The 20,304-nt window shown below is 48.2% G+C and overlaps 1 protein-coding gene across 3 annotated transcripts in view; it reads left to right on the forward strand.

Annotated features, from left to right (window-relative positions):
- Positions 1 to 1,302: 1,302 nt before the first annotated feature.
- The window catches only part of MFHAS1 (multifunctional ROCO family signaling regulator 1), a 99,105-nt gene continuing 80,103 nt past the window's right edge, over positions 1,303 to 20,304 (forward strand). For 2 of the 3 annotated variants that reach the window (XR_009401147.1, XM_059384483.1), the window contains exon 1: positions 1,303 to 4,467. Coding sequence is in view for 2 of the 3 variants with exons in the window: in XM_059384483.1 (XP_059240466.1) it covers positions 1,464 to 4,467 (3,004 nt within the window). In the remaining variant the exon portion in view is untranslated. The remainder of the gene's footprint in view (positions 4,468 to 20,304) is intronic. The other variant, XM_059384482.1, reaches the window with a different exon arrangement.

The following is a 20,304-nucleotide window of genomic DNA, read 5'->3' on the forward strand; positions in this document are numbered from 1 at the left end:
TGATGGAGGTGACATCCAGACACCTAGTAGGCTTCCAGGTTCCAGTAAGTTCTGAAGACATTATTTATTTAGTGCGGATGTGAGCTGAAGGAAACGTCCTCACAGAGAAAAAATAAACCTTAAAATTGAGCACCCTTTCCTAGAACGAACAGTAACAGAACTGTGCAATGGGGGTATGGGATTTGTTTCAGGGCGGTGTTGTGAAGATAAATGGGCTAGCCCACATCGGAAAGGCTTTGCAGGGCCTGGCCCCCCACCCCTATCCCCCACAGTGAAGCCAGCAAGAAACCTGCTCAAAGCCTTCCCCAAGGGAGTTGAGAACGTCTGTCTCAGCCGGTCTGGCACAAAATAGGGCCTCAATAAATATTTACCAGATGAATGAATGGTTGCCTGCTTTAGTCCTTTTGTTTGGTCACACTCTGGATCTAAGCTCCTCCAGTGGAACCCAGGCCCCTCAGTTCTGCCCTTTCCATTTCGGTGTGGACGCAGGGAAAGTGGAACGAGGAGAAGGACTGTGAGGATGAGGAAGGGAAGCCCCCGGATCCGACACGGGAGGGAAGAGAAAGAAATGCTCAGAGGCAGGGGGCCGACAAAGAGCCCGATGCAGGCGAGCCCCACCGGGACCACGCCGAAGCTTCGCGCAGCAGCCCGCCCCCGCTCCCCGCGCGCGTCCAGCCTGCCGCGGTCCAAGGTCCCGCGCCCGCCCCCGCCCCGGGCGCACTCCGCCCCGCAGCCGGCGCTCGCCCGCCGCTCCCGCCCCCGGGGCGGTGCCGGGAACACGCGGCGCCTCCGCCGGTCACGTGGGGGCCGCTCCGCCGGGCGGCGCTGCCGCTTCCCGATCGCGCCCTCCCAGCGCCGGGGACGCGGCGCCCGCGCTCCCGCCCGAGCCCGGGGAAGCGGAGACAAGGAGGCGCCGCCGCCCCCTCCTCCCCGGCTGTGCCCCGGCCCTGCGCCCGCAACATGCCGGCCGCCGAGCCGAGCGCCGCCCTCCTCCCGGGGCTCACGGAGGCGACGAGGCTGCCGGCCGCGGGGCCGCGGCGGCGAGGGTAGCGGGGCCGGAGTGGGCACCGAGGCGCCGCCGCGAGGCGGGGAGAGCGGGAGGAGGAGCCGCAGGCATCCTCCGCGGCGCGGCGGGCGGCGGCCCTGCTGCTGCCCCGGCGCGCCCATGGCCCGGGAGCAAGGAGAATGCGAGCTGCACTGCCCGCCGGCCGCCGCCGCCGCCGCCGCCGCCTCCCCCCGCGCCGCGCGCCCGGCGCCCCCCGGAGCTGCTCGCGTCGCCGCCGCCGCCGCCCCCCAGCTGCGGGCGCCCGGCCGCTGGCTGCGCTAGGACCCCCGGCCGCCGCTCGCCGAGGGCCGGTGCGGAGAGAGGAGCGAGAGGGCCCGGGAGCCTGGCGCCCGGCCGGGCGCAGCGCGGCATGTAGCTGCGGGCGTCCGCGTGAGGCTGCCGGCCCGGGGCCCCTGCCATGGCTGCGAAGGACAGCGGGAACCTGAAGACGGTGAGGCTGTGGCGGGACGCCGCCCTGCGCGCCAGGAAGCTGCGGAGCAACCTGCGCCAGCTCACCCTCAGCGCGGCCGGGGGCTGCCCGGGGGCGGGCGCCGAGCAGCTCGACTCCCCCGGCGCCCCCCAGCTCGTGCTGCCGGCCAACATCGGGGACATTGAGGTGCTGAACCTGGGCAACAACGGCCTGGAGGAGGTGCCCGACGGGCTGGGCTCGGCGCTGGGCAGCCTGCGCGTCCTGGTGCTGCGCAGAAACCGCTTCGCCCGGCTGCCCCCGGCCGTGGCCGAGCTGGGCCACCACCTCACCGAGCTGGACGTGAGCCACAACCGGCTGACCACCCTGGGCGCGGAGGTGGTGAGCGCCCTGCGGGAGCTGCGCAAGCTCAACCTCAGCCACAACCAGCTGCCCGCCCTGCCCGCCCAGCTGGGGACCCTGGCCCACCTGGAGGAGCTGGATGTCAGCTTCAACCGGCTGGCACACCTGCCCGACTCCCTCTCCTGCCTCTTGCACCTGCGCACCCTCGACGTGGACCACAACCAGCTCACGGCTTTCCCCCGGCAGCTGCTGCAGCTGGCGGCCCTGGAGGAGCTGGACGTGTCCAGCAACCGGCTGCGGGGCCTACCTGAGGATATCAGTGCCCTGCGCGCCCTCAAGATCCTCTGGCTGAGTGGGGCCGAGCTTGGCACCCTGCCCAGCGGCTTCTGCGAGCTGGCCGGCCTCGAGAGCCTCATGCTCGACAACAACGGGCTGCACGCTCTGCCCGCCCAGTTCAGCCGCCTGCAGCGGCTCAAAATGCTCAACCTCTCCTCCAACCTCTTCGAGGAGTTCCCTGCCGCGCTGCTGCCCCTGGCTGGGCTGGAGGAGCTCTACCTGAGCCGCAACCAGCTCACCTGCGTGCCGCCGCTCATCTCGGGCCTGGGCCGGCTTCTCACCCTCTGGCTGGATCATAACCGGATCCGCTACCTGCCCGACTCCATTGTGGAACTGACGGGTCTGGAGGAGCTCGTGCTGCAAGGGAACCAGATCGCCGTGCTGCCCGACAACTTCGGCCAGCTCTCCAGGGTGGGCCTGTGGAAGATCAAGGACAACCCGCTGATCCAGCCCCCCTACGAGGTCTGCATGAAGGGGATCCCCTACATCGCAGCCTACCAGAAGGAGCTAGCGCACTCCCAGCCCGCTGTGCAGCCCCGCCTCAAGCTGCTCCTGATGGGCCACAAGGCCGCGGGGAAGACCTTGCTCCGTCACTGTCTCACTGAGGACAGAGTGGAGGGAAACCAGGGAGGAGGGGACAAGGAAAAGAGCTGCCCCGCTGCAGCTCCTTCTGTGAGCAAAGGCATCGAGGTGACCAGCTGGACGGCGGACGCTTCCCGGGGGCTGCGGTTCATTGTGTATGACTTAGCGGGTGATGAAAGCTACGAGGTGATCCAGCCCTTCTTCCTCTCCCCGGGAGCCCTCTACGTGCTGGTGGTGAACCTGGCCACCTATGAGCCCCGTCGCTTTCCCGCCACCGTAGGTTCCTTCTTGCATCGGGTCGGGGCCCGGGTTCCCCATGCCGTGGTGTGCATTGTGGGCACGCATGCAGACTTGTGTGGGGAGCGGGAGCTGGAGGAGAAGTGCCTGGACATTCACCGCCAGATCGCCCTGCAGGAGAAGCACGACGCGGAGGGACTGAGCCGGTTGGCCCAGGTGGTGGACGAGGCCCTGACCTGGGACTTTGAGCTGCGCTCCGCCAGCCCCCACGCTGCCTACTACGGGGTTTCAGACAAGAACCTCCGGCGGCGCAAGGCCCATTTTCAGTACCTGCTCAACCACCGGCTGCAGATCCTGTCTCCGGTGTTGCCCGTCAGCTGCAGAGACCCTCGCCAGTTACAGCGCCTTCGGGACAAGCTGCTCTCCGTAGCTGAGCACCGGGAGATCTTCCCCAATTTACATAGAGTACTGCCTCGATCCTGGCAGGTGCTGGAGGAGCTGCATTTCCAGCCGCCCCAGGCACAGAGGCTGTGGCTCAGCTGGTGGGACTCGGCCCGCTTGGGCCTGCAGGCTGGTCTGACCGAGGACCGGCTACAGAGTGCTCTTTCGTACCTGCACGAGAGCGGCAAGCTGCTCTACTTCGAGGACAGCCCAGCCCTCAAGGAGCACGTCTTCCACAACCTCACCCGCCTCATCGACATCCTCAATGTCTTTTTCCAGAGGGATCCTTCCCTGCTGCTGCACAAGCTGCTCCTGGGCACCAGCGGCGAGGGCGAGGGCGAGGGTGAGGGCGACAGCTCCCCGCTGATGGCGACGCCCACCCCAGGCCAGGAACTTTTGCGGGCCACCCAGCTCCATCATTACGTGGAGGGCTTTCTGCTTCACGGGCTCTTGCCAGCCCATGTCATCCGGTTGCTGCTGAAGCCTCACGTCCAGGCCCAGCAGGACTTGCAGCTGCTGTTGGAGCTGCTGGAGAAGATGGGACTCTGTTACTGCCTCAATAAGCCCAAAGGCAAGCCTCTGAATGGGTCCACGGCTTGGTACAAGTTCCCGTGCTATGTGCAGAACGAGGTACCCCATGCAGAGGCCTGGATTAACGGGACCAACCTGGCCGGGCAGTCTTTCGTGGCCGAGCAGTTGCAGATTGAATACAGTTTCCCCTTCACCTTTCCACCCGGCCTGTTCGCGCGCTACAGCGTCCAGATCAACAGCCACGTAGTGCACAGATCGGACGGGAAACTTCAGATCTTTGCGTATCGGGGGAAGGTTCCGGTGGTGGTCAGTTACAGACCGGCCAAGGGGCTCCTGCAGCCAGACACTCTGTCCATTGCCAGCCACGCGTCATTACCAAACATATGGACGGCATGGCAAGCCATAACCCCCTTGGTAGAGGAACTGAATGTCCTGCTTCAGGAATGGCCTGGACTGCACTATACCGTGCACATTCTCTGTTCTAAGTGCCTTAAGAGAGGGTCGCCCAATCCACACGCTTTCCCAGGTAAGTGGAGGGAGGGACGTGGCTCTTCTGTGGCAGTGGTTTAAGGTGTGTTCTGTTTTTTTTGTTTTTTTTTTTTGTTTTTTAAGGTTCTTGTGGTTCATTTAATTGATTATTTGTTTAACCTCACAGGTTCCCTGGGAAAGTTCTTAAGGGTAAATTCAAGGTAGCTGAGGGGATAAGCAAAAGACAGTACATACATGAGCGAGATTAAATTGTCCCCAGGATCACACTCTCCTAATAAAAACCCAGACTCCAAAAGTGGTTTCTGGTCCCACTTTTGGATTTTGGATCTCTTTTTCCCCAGTGAGCCAACCTTTCATGGAAGGAATTTCAGCTGGTTGAACAGAAGATGGGCCGTGTCTGACATGAGCCTCATGCCGAGCCCTGAGGTACTGTGCCTCTTAGACACGTCTCCAAGGGGGGCTTTCGGCTGGAGATGTCATTTTCACCATCTTTTGTTTGGATTCCGTGTAATCATAACGTAAAGATTATTGCTCATTTTTCTTAGGAAATTCTAGAGAAGAATGCTTTGTAATCAGGGTGAATGATGGATTAGGAAGGACCAGAATTTCAGTCTGAAATGCGTGACTAAGTGCTAAGATCACTGTTACCCAGCACACTGGCAGGCTGGGAGGACGGATTACTGAAATCTCTGAGGGGAGTTTTCTGGGTATTTCCTGCCAATTTCGTGCTTTATAGAGGTCTAAAGGTTTGCTTTTTTGCTGAGTCGTAGAGAGTGGAGCTCTTTGGTAATATTTGGTTGGAGATGGAAGGGACAAAAAGCTGACAAGAGAGGTGTGTGTGTGTGTGTGTGTGTGTGTGTGTTTTCCTTTTTCTCTTTTAGGGAATGTTTTGCCACAGACTTTTTTTCTGTTTTACTTTCTTAAACCATTATAGGTGAGTGGAAGAACTCCAGGACTTGTGGTCTGGGATTTTCGGAGCTTGGTTAATTGATATCCTGAGTCTTTAGTTGGGAATGTGTCCATTTTTCACACTGGAGCATTCTTTAAACAACTCTGATTTTGTGGGTGTAGGCATCGTTAACAACATTCCAAGTGACCTGAGGACAAACCCGCATGATAGCATCATAGCCAGTTTCTCCCCTCGGTTCCCACCCTCAGGGAGCAGAGCCGTGCTGAAATGCAAGACTGCCGGCCATTCAGATCTTTGTCCTAGTCTGAATGCAACTCGTAATAGTATCAGGAAGCAACTGGACACCTGTATTTCCAAGGGTAACATCTTCCTGTTGCCCTAGATCTAGACGGGGTTTAATTCTCCAGCTTGAAAAAAACCACCTTATTCAGTTACCAGTCCATTGAGCTGTCCTTTGTGAGTGATTATCTGGTGTCTTGTCATTGTCCCTGACACGGTAGACTCTTTAGTCTGTCTTATATTTGCCTTTGTATCTTTCTCACAGAAGCAAATACTTCTTTATTGTGTTACTAGATTGAATAAAGTGGTGAAGAGTTACATAGTCACAGAGTTGCTTAGTGAAGGAGCTACCTAAAGCTGATTCCTAATCTAAAGATGGAGCATTAATAAATCTGCTATTATCAACAAAGGGAAAGACCCAGATTATTGGACAAGTGAAGATCTGTGTAGGGGAATTCCAGGAACTTTGAGGAGTTAATCATGGGGCCGGATTTTTTTTCCCCTCTAAACTCATCTCTTTATTTTTTATTTTTAACAGTCATGAGTTCCACCAACAAGCATGTGCCATGCTATGGACCTTGAGAGTCCATTATCTTGCTATTGTTTTGCCTGTTTGCCTTTCAAAGGAGGCACACCTGGTTTGCAATCTAGGCTATAAGGAAAGGATGATTTTTCTCAATGTAAAAAAAAAAACAAACCATAAATGGTTGAAAATTATTGAATTATCTTGTCTATTGAGTAAGAATAAGTCATTAGGTGTTTTGGTAACAAAGATTGTGCATTTCTGTCTTATTTGTGGTTGGAGGACCAAGTTATCTTTTTTTTTTTTTTTTTGCTTTTTTTAGGATTATATTTCTTTGAAAAGTAGCAAAGGGCACAGAATAGTGGGAAAAAGATGATATGGTACATTATGGTACATTCATGACATTAAGAAGACAGGGAGGTAGCTGTATGGTGACAGATGTTAACTAGACTTAGCATCGCAATCATTTTGCGATAGACACAGATCCTTATGTTATTTATCTGAAACTAATATTATATGTTAAAAACACTTCAATTTAAAAAAATGAGTAACAGAAGATGGGAAAAAAACACATTTTCCTCTTTCAGATTGTTCTGTAGCAGCCATCATTTGATAGTATTTATCACAATTCTGAACAACTTGGGAAGAGCTAAAATAATAAACTAGAAGGCAATGTACAAACAGAATTATAATGTTGAGTGTTCCGTTAGGGCATCCATGTAAAAATACGTTTGAGTCCCAGGGTCACTAAAATAGATTTTCAGTCAGCAGAAACCTTTGAATCTATTGGTAGACTTTTTGTCTTTTTAAGAGGTCATTTTGTATTTTAGAGACATTGAAACAATTTGTTACTTAGTTTTACATTCAATTAAAGTATCAAGATCCTTTGTAAACTCTTTTTTTAAGGATTTTATTTATTTGTTTGAAAGAGAGAGAGCAAATGGCCACAAGGGGAGGGACAGAGGGAAAGGGACAAGCAGACTCGCTGATGAGCAGAGTTCCCAATGTGGGACTCAATCCCAGGACCCGGAGGTCATGACCTGAGCTGAAGTCCAGTGCTGAACTGACTGAGCCACCCCTGTAAACTCAATAATTTTAGATATGATGACATAAAATCGAAGGAGAATGTTTTGTGGACCATTTATTTTGTGTATGTGTGGCAATTTTAAGTTATTAGTTTTTAAAATAGGTGCTTTTTCATAGAAATGACTTGAGCAGACAACTGTCAGAGAAATTTGAGATCCATTAAAATAAAGTTTACTGGCGGAAAAATTCATTTATTTTTTCCCAGTGGTGAAAAAGTGGATTTTTAATTTTTTCACCTTTAAGACATTAAAATAAGAATCAATAGCAAATTACTGTCTCCCTTGATTTTATACAGAAGAAATGGAAAACTGCATTACTATCTTTTAAAGGTGTTTTAGGGGGTGGGAGGGTAAAGGACCTGGTTGGTCCTGTTCAGTGTTGAAACTAAAAGGAAACAGAAGGATAGTTGACACTATCCTTTCTGGCCTGAGCTGCGCTCATGCATTTGGCCTAGAGAGACATAATGCTGGATTTCTCTTTCCTGATTTCAGTTTACAATGTGATGTTTTAAAAACTCCTCAGCCAACGACCACTTGGTTTTAAAAGTTCTAGTGAGAGGCGCTTTCGGCTCAGATCACGATCCCAGGGTCCTGGGATCGAGCCCCTGAGTCAGGCTCCCTGCTCAGCGAGGAGTCTGCTTCTCCCTCTCCCTCTGCCCCTCCCGCCCCGCTCTTGCTCTCTCTTGTCTCTCAAATAAATAGGTAAGTAAATAAATAAATAAATAATCTTAAAAAAAAAAAGTTCTAGTGAAAAAAGATCTCTTCATGTTGTTAGAGAGATGACCTCCTTAATCTGGTTTAAGCCGGAAGGGTTGTGCAACAGAGATGCTTTTGGAAACTCGGAAGAGGTTAGAGTGTCGGTGTGTGTTTGCCTGCTTTCTCCAGGTACGGACCTCCTGTTAGCTTCTGCCAGCCAGGTACCCTACCCTCCGTACTTGGTAGGGTACATTTCTTTCGGTGGTGTATTTATTTATGCTTTTGTTCTTTTCTGCCAATAGGGCATCTAGAGCAGGAGAGCTGAATACCCCTGAGGTTGCATGATGTGTGGCATACTGAGTCCGATGCGGAAGCTAGGATATAGGTCCTAGCAAGATGCCTGTCTTTCGAAGATTCCATTCAAGGGGTGGAATGGAGGAGGGGTGTGTGTGTGTGTGTGTGTGTGTATGTGTGTTTAAGGTTTTATTTGTTTATTTGACAGACAGAGAGGCAGAGAGAGAGAGAGGAGGAAGCAGGCTTCCCACTGAGCAGAGAGCCCGATGCGGGGCTCAATCCCAGGGCCCTGGGATCATGACCTGAGCTGAAGGCAGAGGCTTTAACCCACTGAGCCACCCAGGCGCCCCAAGGAAGTGTATTTTTCAATCGGAAGAGTGGGTCTTAGTGAGTTGAACTTGGCTTGCAGGTGATTTTTCACTAAATATCCTACTCTCCGAATCTTTAAAGGTCATTTTTAGGAACAATTAGGAAAAGCTGCCCAAAACAGTAGACAGATAAGTAGCATACAGTTGCTGTTATATTTGGTCTCTTTCCTTCACTCAGTGACTCGGAGCCTTTCGTCTCCTGAGTGCCTTTCGCCCTTGTTCCATTTCTTGTGCGCTGTGTATACCTCTGAGGCATTCAGCATCCTTGCCTTGCTCTGTTGGGGGTTTCTGGATGTCACACTATCTCTTTGATTAGGTTGTTCGCTGGCTTCCTCAGAGCAGGAGGCCTGCCTGAGGCTTTGTGGCTTTTGTAAGAGCTCAGATGTTTGCTGAATGATTGTTTGGTCTTTTATGAGAAATACCTTTTTTTTTTCCCTTTGTTATTCACATTCTCTGTCAAATTCCCAGGTGGCCCAGGAATGATCATCTCGCTTTGTCCTGTGTCCCAGCTTCCCTCTTCCACCCCGCAAGTGTCCCTCTGGTGTGCCCATTGTGTGTGTATTACTGGCCTTTCCCTTGAATGGGCCCTTCATTTTGACCACTGAAGCAAAGGAGAATTCTTGCCTTATTATAGCTCAGTTTTAGAGTTCCTGGAATTTGAGCATGCCCTAGTTGTTTGGTTTGAATTAGTCATTGTTTTTAATTTCACAAAGGTTATTAAGTATCTTTTTTGGTTTAGCTTTATTAACACGGATGCCTCTTGGCTTTTATTTTGTGAGCAGTGCTCTTTGAACTCTCGTGGGCTTTGTTTCATATAAAAATCAAAACCTTCATCATGCTCTGGGAGAAAGAACTATGGGGCAAAATAGAATTCAAAGACTTGAAAAGCCTTTGGAGTATTTAAATTATTTTAAGTATTAGGTGCCTCTTCTTTAAACTCTCGAATAGAATCCCAAGCCCATCTCTGCACAAGGAGTTTAGAATTAACTTCAAGAAAGTAGTTCCTATTCGTCAGCCCGTGTTTCAGGTCCTGTTCTGATCCGCGCTCACCTTACCTCCCGTAAACCTCACTTGTTTTTGTTCTTAATCACATACTTCACTTTACCACCTAAAATGCTGTTTGGGGGATTAGGTGAGAAAATGTGTTGAAGAAAAGTGGTTTTCTGTGTCTTGGAAGAAGTGGGGCGGGGCCTGGGCCTTCTGCTCTACAATATAGGAGAGGGGTGCAAGGCTGCTATTGGGGTGAACATTTCTGGATGCTTTCTCCATTCACCCATGAACTTCCTTCTCTCCATGGGAGCCTGTTTTTTTGGGGGGGGAGGGGTGCTTCTTTAGATGAAGGACATGGTCATCCATCATGGACAGTCCTTTAAAAAAAAAAAAAAGGCCAGGACAGGTATGGACCTCCTCTCGGGCTCACTCTCCTGCAGCCCTGCACTCCTGTGCCTTGGGGTGGAGAGAAGAGTTCTTTGTGTTTCTGGGCTCCGTGGAAAGGGCACTGGGTCGGGTCTGCTTGGGGCAGGCCCCACCAGCTCTCTGCTCTCCCTGGTTCAGCAGCTCTGATTACAAAACCAGGGGCTGGGCCATTAGACTTACAGTCCTCTGGGGGCTGGCTACCTTTGCATTAGTGGGTTAGCAGGACGGGGCCCCATTCTGACCCACATTCCCCAGTTCTGTTCTAGCATTAAAGAAGCTGCCCTCTGATCCCCGGTTGGCTTCTGATGTCTGCACAACTGTAGCACCCAGAGCCATCCACAGGCATCTCAGACTACCGCAGAGCACGCGTAGTGACATTTTCCACAAAGACTGTCCCACGTAAGGTATGGCGGTATGATTCTGTGGTTACACCCTTCCTCCGAGTCCTGACGTTCCCTGTGATGGCCCAGTACTCCTGGACAGTGCGTGGCACAGGGCTCAGAAGCTTGGATGGGGGAAGCGGGTGGGCTCAGTAGAGATTGGTTATTTTTAAAGAACTCAAGAAATTCTAGTGTTTCTTAATTGATTCCTCGGCAAAGAGCTTTTTGGGTTGTTTATAAGGTTCTTTACCTTAAAGTGTGTATTTTAAGGTAAACGTATGTAAGTTGCTCATGTGATTTTCCTGGTACCTCCATTCCTGCCTCCTCTATGGGTCTCCTAGCTCCGGCAGACAGGGCAGAGGGGTGGGCAAAGGAGCAGCTGGCTGGGAGGTCAAGGTGAATGAAGGGGCAGGAGCTGCTGTCGAAAAGCCCTCTTCCCCTGATCTCACATTTGCTCTCCTCCAGGAGTCAGTCAGTGAGCTCTGCCACCGCCCTGCAGCCCCCCACTGCAGCCCCCCACTGCAGCCCCCCACTGCTCCACAGCTTTCTCCCCACCCCTCCTTGTCTCTGTCCCCCAGAGAGACCGAGTGTAGGTGAGGAGAGTGACGGGGCGCTGGTGGTGGTCTCGGGGAGAGGCTCTCCCTGGTTTGTACCAGCTGTTCTCCTGCTCCCCCATGCTGTCGCTTTCCAGAAGCTCCGCACGGAGTTGGGGTTGCAGGTTGGAGTTCATGGAAGCCGGGAGGAGTTACAGGCTGTCGCGAATGCAGACGTGTGTCCTGCCTGTGCCCTAGGTGACGGAGAACAGCCCCCAGACACCACGGCCAGCCAGCCTGACTTCTTTGAGGAGAGGCAGGAGGAACATTTTTTAGTTATTTTTATTTTTGGCACTGGAGGCTTGAAGACATTTTCTCATTTTTCCTTTCTCAGCACGATCTCTTAGCTGACCATGCTGGCGCTTGGTTTCTTAAGGAGTGAATTAGTGAAAAGCCAGACAGAAGGAGAAGTAGATTCCCCGCTGAGCAAGGAGCCCGATGTAGGACTCGATCCCAGGACCCCAAGATCCCGACCCGAGCTGAAGGCAGCTGCTCGACCACCTGAGCCACCCAGACATCCCAACCCTCCTCCTTTTTTAAATCAATATCCATATAACAGGAAATTAACTTTTTAAATAAACAATTCCTTTTTTCCCCAAGATTTTTATCAATTTTTTTTGTAACGGAGAGAGCCCACAAACAGGGGGAGCGGCAGGCTGAGGGAGAACCAGGCTCCCCACTGAGCAGGGAGCCCTATGATGTGATGTGGGACTCGATCCCAGGACTCTGGGATCATGACCAGAGCCGAAGGCAGATGCGTAACCCACTGAGCTGCCCAGACGCCCCTAAGTAAAAGATTCCATGGCATTTAGTCATTGTCACTCATTGTCAGGGCCCCGACACCTCAAGTCAAGAGCATCTTGAGTCGAGCAGGGGAGGCTGCTGGCTTCCTTTCTGGGGCAAAAGGACTGGAAAAGTCTCTCACCAGGCTCTTTGTGGCAAACTTTCCTTCGGAAGCATGACTTGAGAAGAGTAGGGCTTTTTATGCTGGGCCTTGAGATACCATGTTGTTGAACATCTTTTAATATGGCTGCAGTGACCATCCTCTTACTTGGTGTCGATGAGAGGATAGAGAGAAGCTCGTGGGCCTTCCGGTCTGTTCTGTGGCATTTGTGATTTAATGGGGGGGGAGGGCTGACTGTGAAGACACATAGAAGAGAAGCACGTATAAGTATTGTGTAATCACTTGTCTTCTGTGCAGTGCTGTTTTTCTACTCTTTCTTTTTTTTTTTTTTTTAAGATTTTATTTTTATTTATTTGACAGACAGAGATCACAAGTAGGCAGAGAGGCAGGCAGAGAGAGGAAGGGAAGCAGGCTCCCCGCTGAGCAGAGAGCCTGACATGGGGCTCTATCCCAGGACCGTGGGATCATGATCTGAGCCGAAGGCAGAGGCGCCACCCAGGCGCCCCTCCTTTTTAAATTAAATTAAATTAAATTAATTTATTTGAAAGAGCAGAGAGACATGGGTAGAGGGAAAGGGCAGAGGGAAAGGGGGAAGCAGACTCCCTGCTGAGCTGGGAGCCTGATGCAGGGATCAATCCCAGGGTCCTGGGATCATGACCTGAGCCAAAGGCAGACACTTAACCAACTGAGCCACCCAGGTGCCCCGCAGTGCTGTTTTTCTACAAAAATGTTGAGTAGAGCTCTGGAATGATTGACAAGACCATAGGCAGGAGAGTTAAGGGGATGGACTTGCATTGAAACAAAATTAGGTTATTACCAGATTAGACAGACAAGTGTACCATAAGTTTATTAGCTGGATTCTGTCATTAATCACTGGAATGCCTGCTGTATGCAGAAGTCTGTACTGAACTAGGAGTTGGAAGAGAATAAAATAAAAAAAGATACATGGTCTAGGGAGCTGAATTGGGATTTGGGTTGATTTAATTTTTGATTTTTATAAATAGGGAATCTGATACATATGGAGAAATTCATTTGCAGGTTTGAATCATTACTCAAAAAGAAAACCTGGCTTTTGATTTTTCCTGGAAAAAAAAAAATGTGATTGTACTGAGAAAAGTCAGCTACCACTTCGAATTTGCTTGATATAGAGTAGTAGGTGCAAAGTGGTGCCCAAGCCATTCTCTTCCGTTGATTTTCAGTCTGGATCATTTGTTTGCAAGAAATCTCAGGCAGATCTTGGAGAGAAATCTTGAAGAAAATGCACTGGAGGTGAGGCTTTCTAAAAACTTTGAAAACAAATCTGTTTTTCTGAGGAGGAAAGTGCCCTCTGCTCAGGAGACTTTACGTTTCTTAGAACCCTTTATGTGTTTGCTTCCTCCTGAGAAGGATTGAAGTGATCAGTCATTTCTGACACCAAAGATTTATGAACACCACGTCCAAAGACAGTACAAATTAAATTGGATGCTGTTGTAATAAAAAATATATGGCTGCTGCTTATAGGTTTCTTTGTTGAAGGAAGTGTTGCGGAGGTGGCGTTCTGTTCTTAGCATGTTAAACGTTGAGAGAATGAAAGAGTTAATTTTCTTAGATCCTCCCCACCCTGGAAATGAGGAGTTTGTCTCAGTACGGCATCACCGTAGTCGTGAATTTGAGTGTCCCAGAACAAGCCTCTTTCTTGACTTTCTTTTTTTTCCTTCCTTTTTTTTTTTTTTTTTGAAAAGAGAGTTTTAAAAAAAAGTAATAGGGAGAGAAAATAATAAAATCAGGGAAAAAAAGGTATTTTCCCACAATCTGTTGTTGGACTTAGCAACTTTTTTGTAGTTTCAGTATGATTTTTATTTTTCATGCCATAAAGGCTGTGATTGTATTAATCATCACGCCAGGCTTTCTAAGGGTGTAGGCTTGGGAAGACTCTGGGAGTCAGGAACACTGTTGAGTTCTCACCGTGGTGGAGAGACAGTGCTAAGTGCTTCTTAGGGATGATCTCGTTTAATCCTCCCAGCAATGCTGGGGAGGTATTATCACCGTCCTCGTGTGCAGGTGGAGAAACTGAGCTTTAGGAAGTTAAGGGACTGTCCCTGAGTGACAGCGCCCTGAGATTGCAGCCCTGACCCTCTGCTCCTACCCACTGTCCTGCTCTGTCCCTGCTTCCTACGTGTGCGACTCCCTCCATGTTCATTTTGTAGCACTGAATGCTGGGCCTGGGGGCGGGGGTGGTCTGCTAATGCCGGGGACCCACCCACTTGGAGATCAGCAAGGTCCCAGTCAGGTGCTGGGGGGGGATGGGGTCTCAGAGAGGTTCCTGGAAGGACCACAGTGCAGCTGAGCATTAAAGGGTGATTTCCAGTTAACCACCTGAAGGAGGTGGAAAGGATATTTCAAATTAAAGTGGGATTTAAAAAGTTAGGGTTGGAGAGTGATACAGCTGGTTCAGTGGGCCGTGCCTGGGGGTGGGCGTGTGCATGAAAGCATTAAGCAATCATATTAAGAAAAAGGCTTCTTCATTTACGTTACCCTTATGACCTGGTAAAAGTTTGCCAGCGATCACTGCCGGCCCATACCCTAGAGTTGGAAGCAGCATCCTGGTCCATTCCTGTTCCATCCAGCAGTGCTGTGTTGAGACCGCAGAAGAGATTTATGGCTCTGAGAACGGAAGAGCAGTTTCCAGTGATTTGCTCAGACTTATAATCAAGTTGTTGCTGGGCAGACAGAACACCTGCCCCCTAGATCCATGTCTAAACCTGCCACCGGCCACTTTCTCCATGTCTGAGAGCGGGGAGAAAGGCGAGTTGGTTATTCTAACAGCTGGATGGCTGCATGCCTCCGTAATCCCTGCGAATGTATCCGAGAACATCGATTTTCCTTCCTCTAAATCTTACCATAACAGATCTTGCAAATAGAGCTGAGTTTGGACGTAACACAATTAGCATTTGATTGTGGACTAAATCTCAGCGTCTTATTTTTGTGCTTTTGGTGGCACTGACCGAAAAAGCTTTTTTTTTTTTTTTTTTTAATTAATTTTGCAGTAATGGGAAGCTGTATTTCAAGCGTCTCATGTGTTCTGATGCTGCTGCCCACACTCTGACAGGCTTGCGCACATTGTTAGTTACAGTGTTCTACTTCCTCTTTCCTCGCCCCTTCGTTGATCAAAGTTACATTGTCACTGAAATCCTAGGAAGTGCACGATGTTTTAACTGTTTATTTTCTATTTTGTTCAGATTTCCTTTCTATTTTGAGTTGCTCGAAACACGTGGAATTTCGTGGGGCATTTTAAAACGGAAGCAGTACAATATGGTGGTCAGCTGCAGGGGCTCCGGAGTGGAGGGCTGGGCTGGGTTCCCTGTTCCCCCTGCTTGTTAGCGGTGTGACTTGGGGCATCATAATCCTTTCTGTGTCACAGGGTGGTCCCAAGGCCTGGGTTTGTATGTGTGAAATGCTTTGAACAATGCTTGACATATTGCAGGAGCTCAGTAGATGTTAGGAAGATTTCAGAAAGCACAAGTCTAAACATAACACTTGAAAATCTAATAAGCTTATGGGTAAAACTCTTATTTTGTGGAAGGAGTGTAAGTACAGTGTGATCTCTAGTCATTAACACCTTAGGCTCTTTTAAAAGTGCCTTTTCCCCCCTTTATTAAAACATACATAAATTTGAAGGGTAAAGGGAAAAAAATTACTCATGACTGTTATCTAATGTCACAAATTAACACAGATTACTCAAAACTTTTCAGCTTTTCCCCCTTTAATCTTAAATTTATTAAAATAAGTAGCTGTGATTCCACCGTATTTAAATAGTTTTTTTAACTTAAGTGGGCTATCATGAATACAGTTTCCTGTTATTGGTATTTACACATAATTATAGATATTCACATAACAATACATCAAGGGGATTTTTACCTTTACTTATTTTACCATAGGACTCTTAAGTTGTTTCAGGTTTTCGTTGTTATGCGTAATTCTCTGATGGCTGTATTTCTTTACAAAAGCTCTTTCTTATTTGTTATTAATCCCTAAAGTATTATTTGCACTAATCCCCAAAGTGGAATCATTGGGTCAAAGGCAAGGATGTCTACGGTCCAATAGGGTCATGTCTCCATTGCTCTCCATGATGGATCCCAATTCATATTCTTATCTGTTGAGGACACTAGATTGGTTTCACTGTACTTCCTCAGTATTGGGTATCATTTCAAAAATCCACTAACATTTGATGGAAAACAATATTTCACTGATGATTAAAATTTTAATTAATGAATGTGAGTGTTTTCCTCTATGAGTGTTGCCCGGTTTTATTGCTTTTGTGAATTGCTTGATATCTTTTGGCATCATCTTCATGGTACTTTTCTTTTTTCTGTTTTTAATCACAGTGATTTCTTACCTCTTAAAACCACAGACTTCAATTTATATTAACTCTTTGCCAGTATTCAAGATAATAACCTTTTGTGTCTTACATATAAGGTGTTTATTTTCTAGTGTGCTTCCCCTTTCAAGGTTAAAAAAGTTTTGATGTCTTGAATTTTATTCAATATAAAACATTGATCATTTCCTCATGATCAAATGAAATACCATTGTTATTTTTCTAAATTGAGAGAAGTAACAGAAGGACTCATAATCTCTCCACCCATACAACCTCTACTTATAATAAAAAAAAACTAACATTTGTATGTGGATGGTATATTCAAAAGCAAAAATCCCATCTCTCATAACCCTCACCCTGAGTTTTCTTTCTCCTCTGTAAAACGTTTCTTTTGATTTCTTCCAAGAAAGCATGTATTTGCCTATATTTTAAACTGAAAGAGATAATGCTACTCTAACAGTTTTGCACCTTACATGTGGCCACTTAAAAATATATTTTGGAGACATGCCTGGGTGGCTCAGTAGGTTGGGCCTCTGCTTTTGGCTCAAGTCATGATCTTAGGGTCCTGGGCTCGAACCCTGCATCGGGTTCTCTGCTCAGTGGGGAGTCTACTTCCCCTCCTCTTTCTGCCTGTCTCTCTGGGTGCTTGTGATCTCTCTCTCTGTGTCAAATAAATAAATAAATTCTTAAAAAAAAATATATATATATATAGGAGATATATATATATATATAGGAGATGCTCTCACGTAAGTAGTTACAGACCTATGTTCGTATTTCAGCTATATTCTACCAATGGCAGTCCTGTTTGGTTGGTCATATACTGAAAAACCTTTGATTCTCTCAAGGTTGTTTTATAAACTTTACAGTAAGTAAATTCTCCAGTTTCCAGAATTTTGAGAAATACTCAACTTTTTAAAAAGATTTATTTATTTGTTTACTTATTTAAGAGTGAGAGCAGGGGGAGGGGCAGAGGGAGAGAGAGAGAATCCTCAAGCAGACTCACCCCTCAGCGCCATTGTGCTCATACCGCAGAGGCCATTGCGGGCCCCTATCCCAGGACCTTGAGATCATGACCTGAGCTGAAACCATGAGTCCAACGCTGGACTCACATTTATTATGTGACAGAGGGAGCCACGTGGGTGCCTAGAGAAATACTCAATTTTATTTCCTTTGGGGTTGGTAACCCAGTTTCATGCTTAGAACAGTGTAGAGATACAATTAGAAAAAGGCAAATATATGAGTCAAGATGGAGGGATTTTAAAAAGGGGCCTGGGAGTTCTGAAAGTTTAACTTTGTGATTTAAAATAAGGGCAGTCTTTTAAATTGGCTTCTGTGATGCCTATTGGAATACCATTGTTTTCAGGGTGATTATGCATTTCACACCCATTTTGTTACTATTTTTTTTAGATTTTATTTTTTTAAGTCCTCTCTCCACATAACATTGCTCGAACTTACACCTGCAAGATCTAGAGTCACGTGATCTACCACCTGGGCCAGCCAGGTGCCCCCCATTCATGCATTTTAACGTGATGTCATGTTTAGACAGCCATACCAACAAACCTTGCGTATCTGCAAATAAATATGCCACAGGTCAGAATAAGACAGTGACAAGAATAATGCTGTGCCCCGTGTGCAATTAAAAAAGAATTGATCATGATTAATAATCTCATTAATCCAAAACATTGCTCCTCCTTTTACCCCAGCTGTCACCTAAAGAAAAATCTGTCTGTGCTAGTGGGACAATCTTCATTTCTGTCCCATAACCTTGTCCTAGCATTCCATAATGTATTTTCTAGACCTCAGCTTGGTTGTAATGCACAGGAGATGTGCCCTGGGTGTTTTATTCTGGTACCAGTAAGGGTTCAGAAATTAAGAGATAATCTGAGCTGTTGGCTCTTCTGTGTGTGTAGAATAAAGGATGGGTCCAGCCCAGCACACTAAAATGTCTGACCTGTAAAAATAGTAAAGAATTCAATCCTGTTGCTTTTGTGTTTATTATTATTATTTTTAAAGATTTGGTTTTTTTATTTTGGAGGGGGAAGGGCAGAGGCAGAGGGAAAGAATCTCCCGCAGGCTCCCCACTGAGCACAGAACTGGATGCTGGGCTCTGATCTCAAGACCCTGAGATCACGATCTGAGCCAAAATCAAGAGTCGGAGGCTTAACCAACTGATTCATCAAGGTATCTGGTGTGTTGAGAAGATACTTAATTGATGGAGCACCTGGGTGGTTCATTGTGTTAAGCCTCTGCCTTTGGCTTAGGGCTTAGGTCATGATCTCAGGGTTGTGGGATCCAGGCCAGCATTGGGCTCTCTGCTCAGTGGGGAGCCTGCTTTCCGCCCACCCCTCCACCCCCACCTCTGCCTGCTTCTCTTGCCTGTGATCTCTCTCTGTCAAATAAGTAAATAAAATCTTTAAAAAATTGAAAAGATACTTAATTGTGTATTTTGTTTAATGCTAACAAAATTTCCATTTTCTTAGAGGAAGATTTTTTTAAAAAAGATTTTATTTATTTATGTGACAGAGGGAGACAGAGTGCAAAGCAGGGTGAGTGGTAGGCAGAGGGAAAGGGAGAAACAGACTCCCTGCTAAGCAGGGAGCCTGGTTCAGGACTTGATCCCCGGACCCTGGAATCATAACCTGAACTGAAGGCAGACGCTTCACCAACTGAGCCACCCAGGCACCCCTAGAGAAAGATTTTTTAACAGGGCTCCTTGAAAGATTTGGTCTTTAAAATTTGCCATCTCATATTAAATGTCCGAATCAACGCAGGTAGTATGAGGAAAAGAGTATGCCACATTTTCTGACTATGTTATTAAATATATATATGTATAGATATATATACATATATATCTCTCTATATATTCGTTGGAATGCTCTTGTCCTACCTTGGCTGCACATTGGCCTGGCATTGCCGTGGTGCTCTTCATTAGGGGGACTCGTTGCTCATGAATTGCATAGGGAAGAACTAAAAAGAGAGATAGAGATAGAAGATCACTGTAATGCTCCAACAGCTCACAGGTCTGCTGAGAGCTGGGCCATTTTGTGCCCAGGGCACAGTAACAAGAAAAAAAAAAATGGGATGCAAAGCCCGTGTATGGATGCATCTGTCCCTGTTTCTGATATTGCTAACCCCAGCTGGCGGGTTTGCAGCCCAGCCCTCTCCAGATTAGGGCAGGTGTTCTTTTGAGGTTATTTCTTTCATTAAGCCTCTGTGACTATGTTCGCCTTTTCCCTTCGTGGAGAAAAACATATGCATGCCGTCTGGTTACTATGTAACCTAACTTGCATTCTCCCTGATTACTACATTGTTTCCATCTCTTTTTTTCCTTGGCATAGAGAAAGGGAAAATTTGCTTGTTTTCTGCTTGGTCATTTCAGGAATTTGCCTTGGAGGCTGTGGGGCCAGGCTTTGCTGCAGGCGGACAGAGTTTATCAGATCTGTTAGCCTGCTGCTATTTCTTGAAACCCGTTCTGGCCTCGGAGTCTTGTCCGTTTGGCTTAGGGCAGCATTACAAGCTTACCCAAAGAGCAGGGAGGGCTGCAGCTCACTGATTACCAGGGCAATTCAAATTCTCCCACCGAGCCAAAGGGACAAACAGAAAACCAAACAACAACAGGATGCCTGTTGCCAGTCCAGAGAAACTGCTGGATACCTGGCCCCAGGTAGTCCCGAGACAGACTGGAATACTCAGGCCATCCCTATTCACCGTCTGTAGAACTTCTGCTTTATTGTGCCCTTTGTGATTCAAGACACGGTTATTCATGGGGGGATTTCCATTGAAATCAGAGCCCACTGTGAACCCGGGGCAGGAATCAGGAATTAGAATGACACGCGTTGTCCTTTGTTAGAAAAGAACGCTGGTTCTTCGGTTGCAGACAAATATTTGCTTTTGAAGAATCTGGTGGTGTGTAGGTGGCTTTGTTCACACCCAGGCAGAAACCCCCGCGCTCCCTCTCCCTGCAAGGGGGCAGGCGCACGCATCAGGCAGATAATAGTACGGTGCTTGGAATCTCGGGGTGAGCTACTGAAAGTCAGAACAGCTTCTCACTCCTTTCACTCCCCACTTCTCC

This window comes from Mustela nigripes, chromosome 18 (assembly GCF_022355385.1).
Source record: "Mustela nigripes isolate SB6536 chromosome 18, MUSNIG.SB6536, whole genome shotgun sequence".
NCBI classification, from domain to species: Eukaryota; Metazoa; Chordata; class Mammalia; order Carnivora; family Mustelidae; genus Mustela; species Mustela nigripes.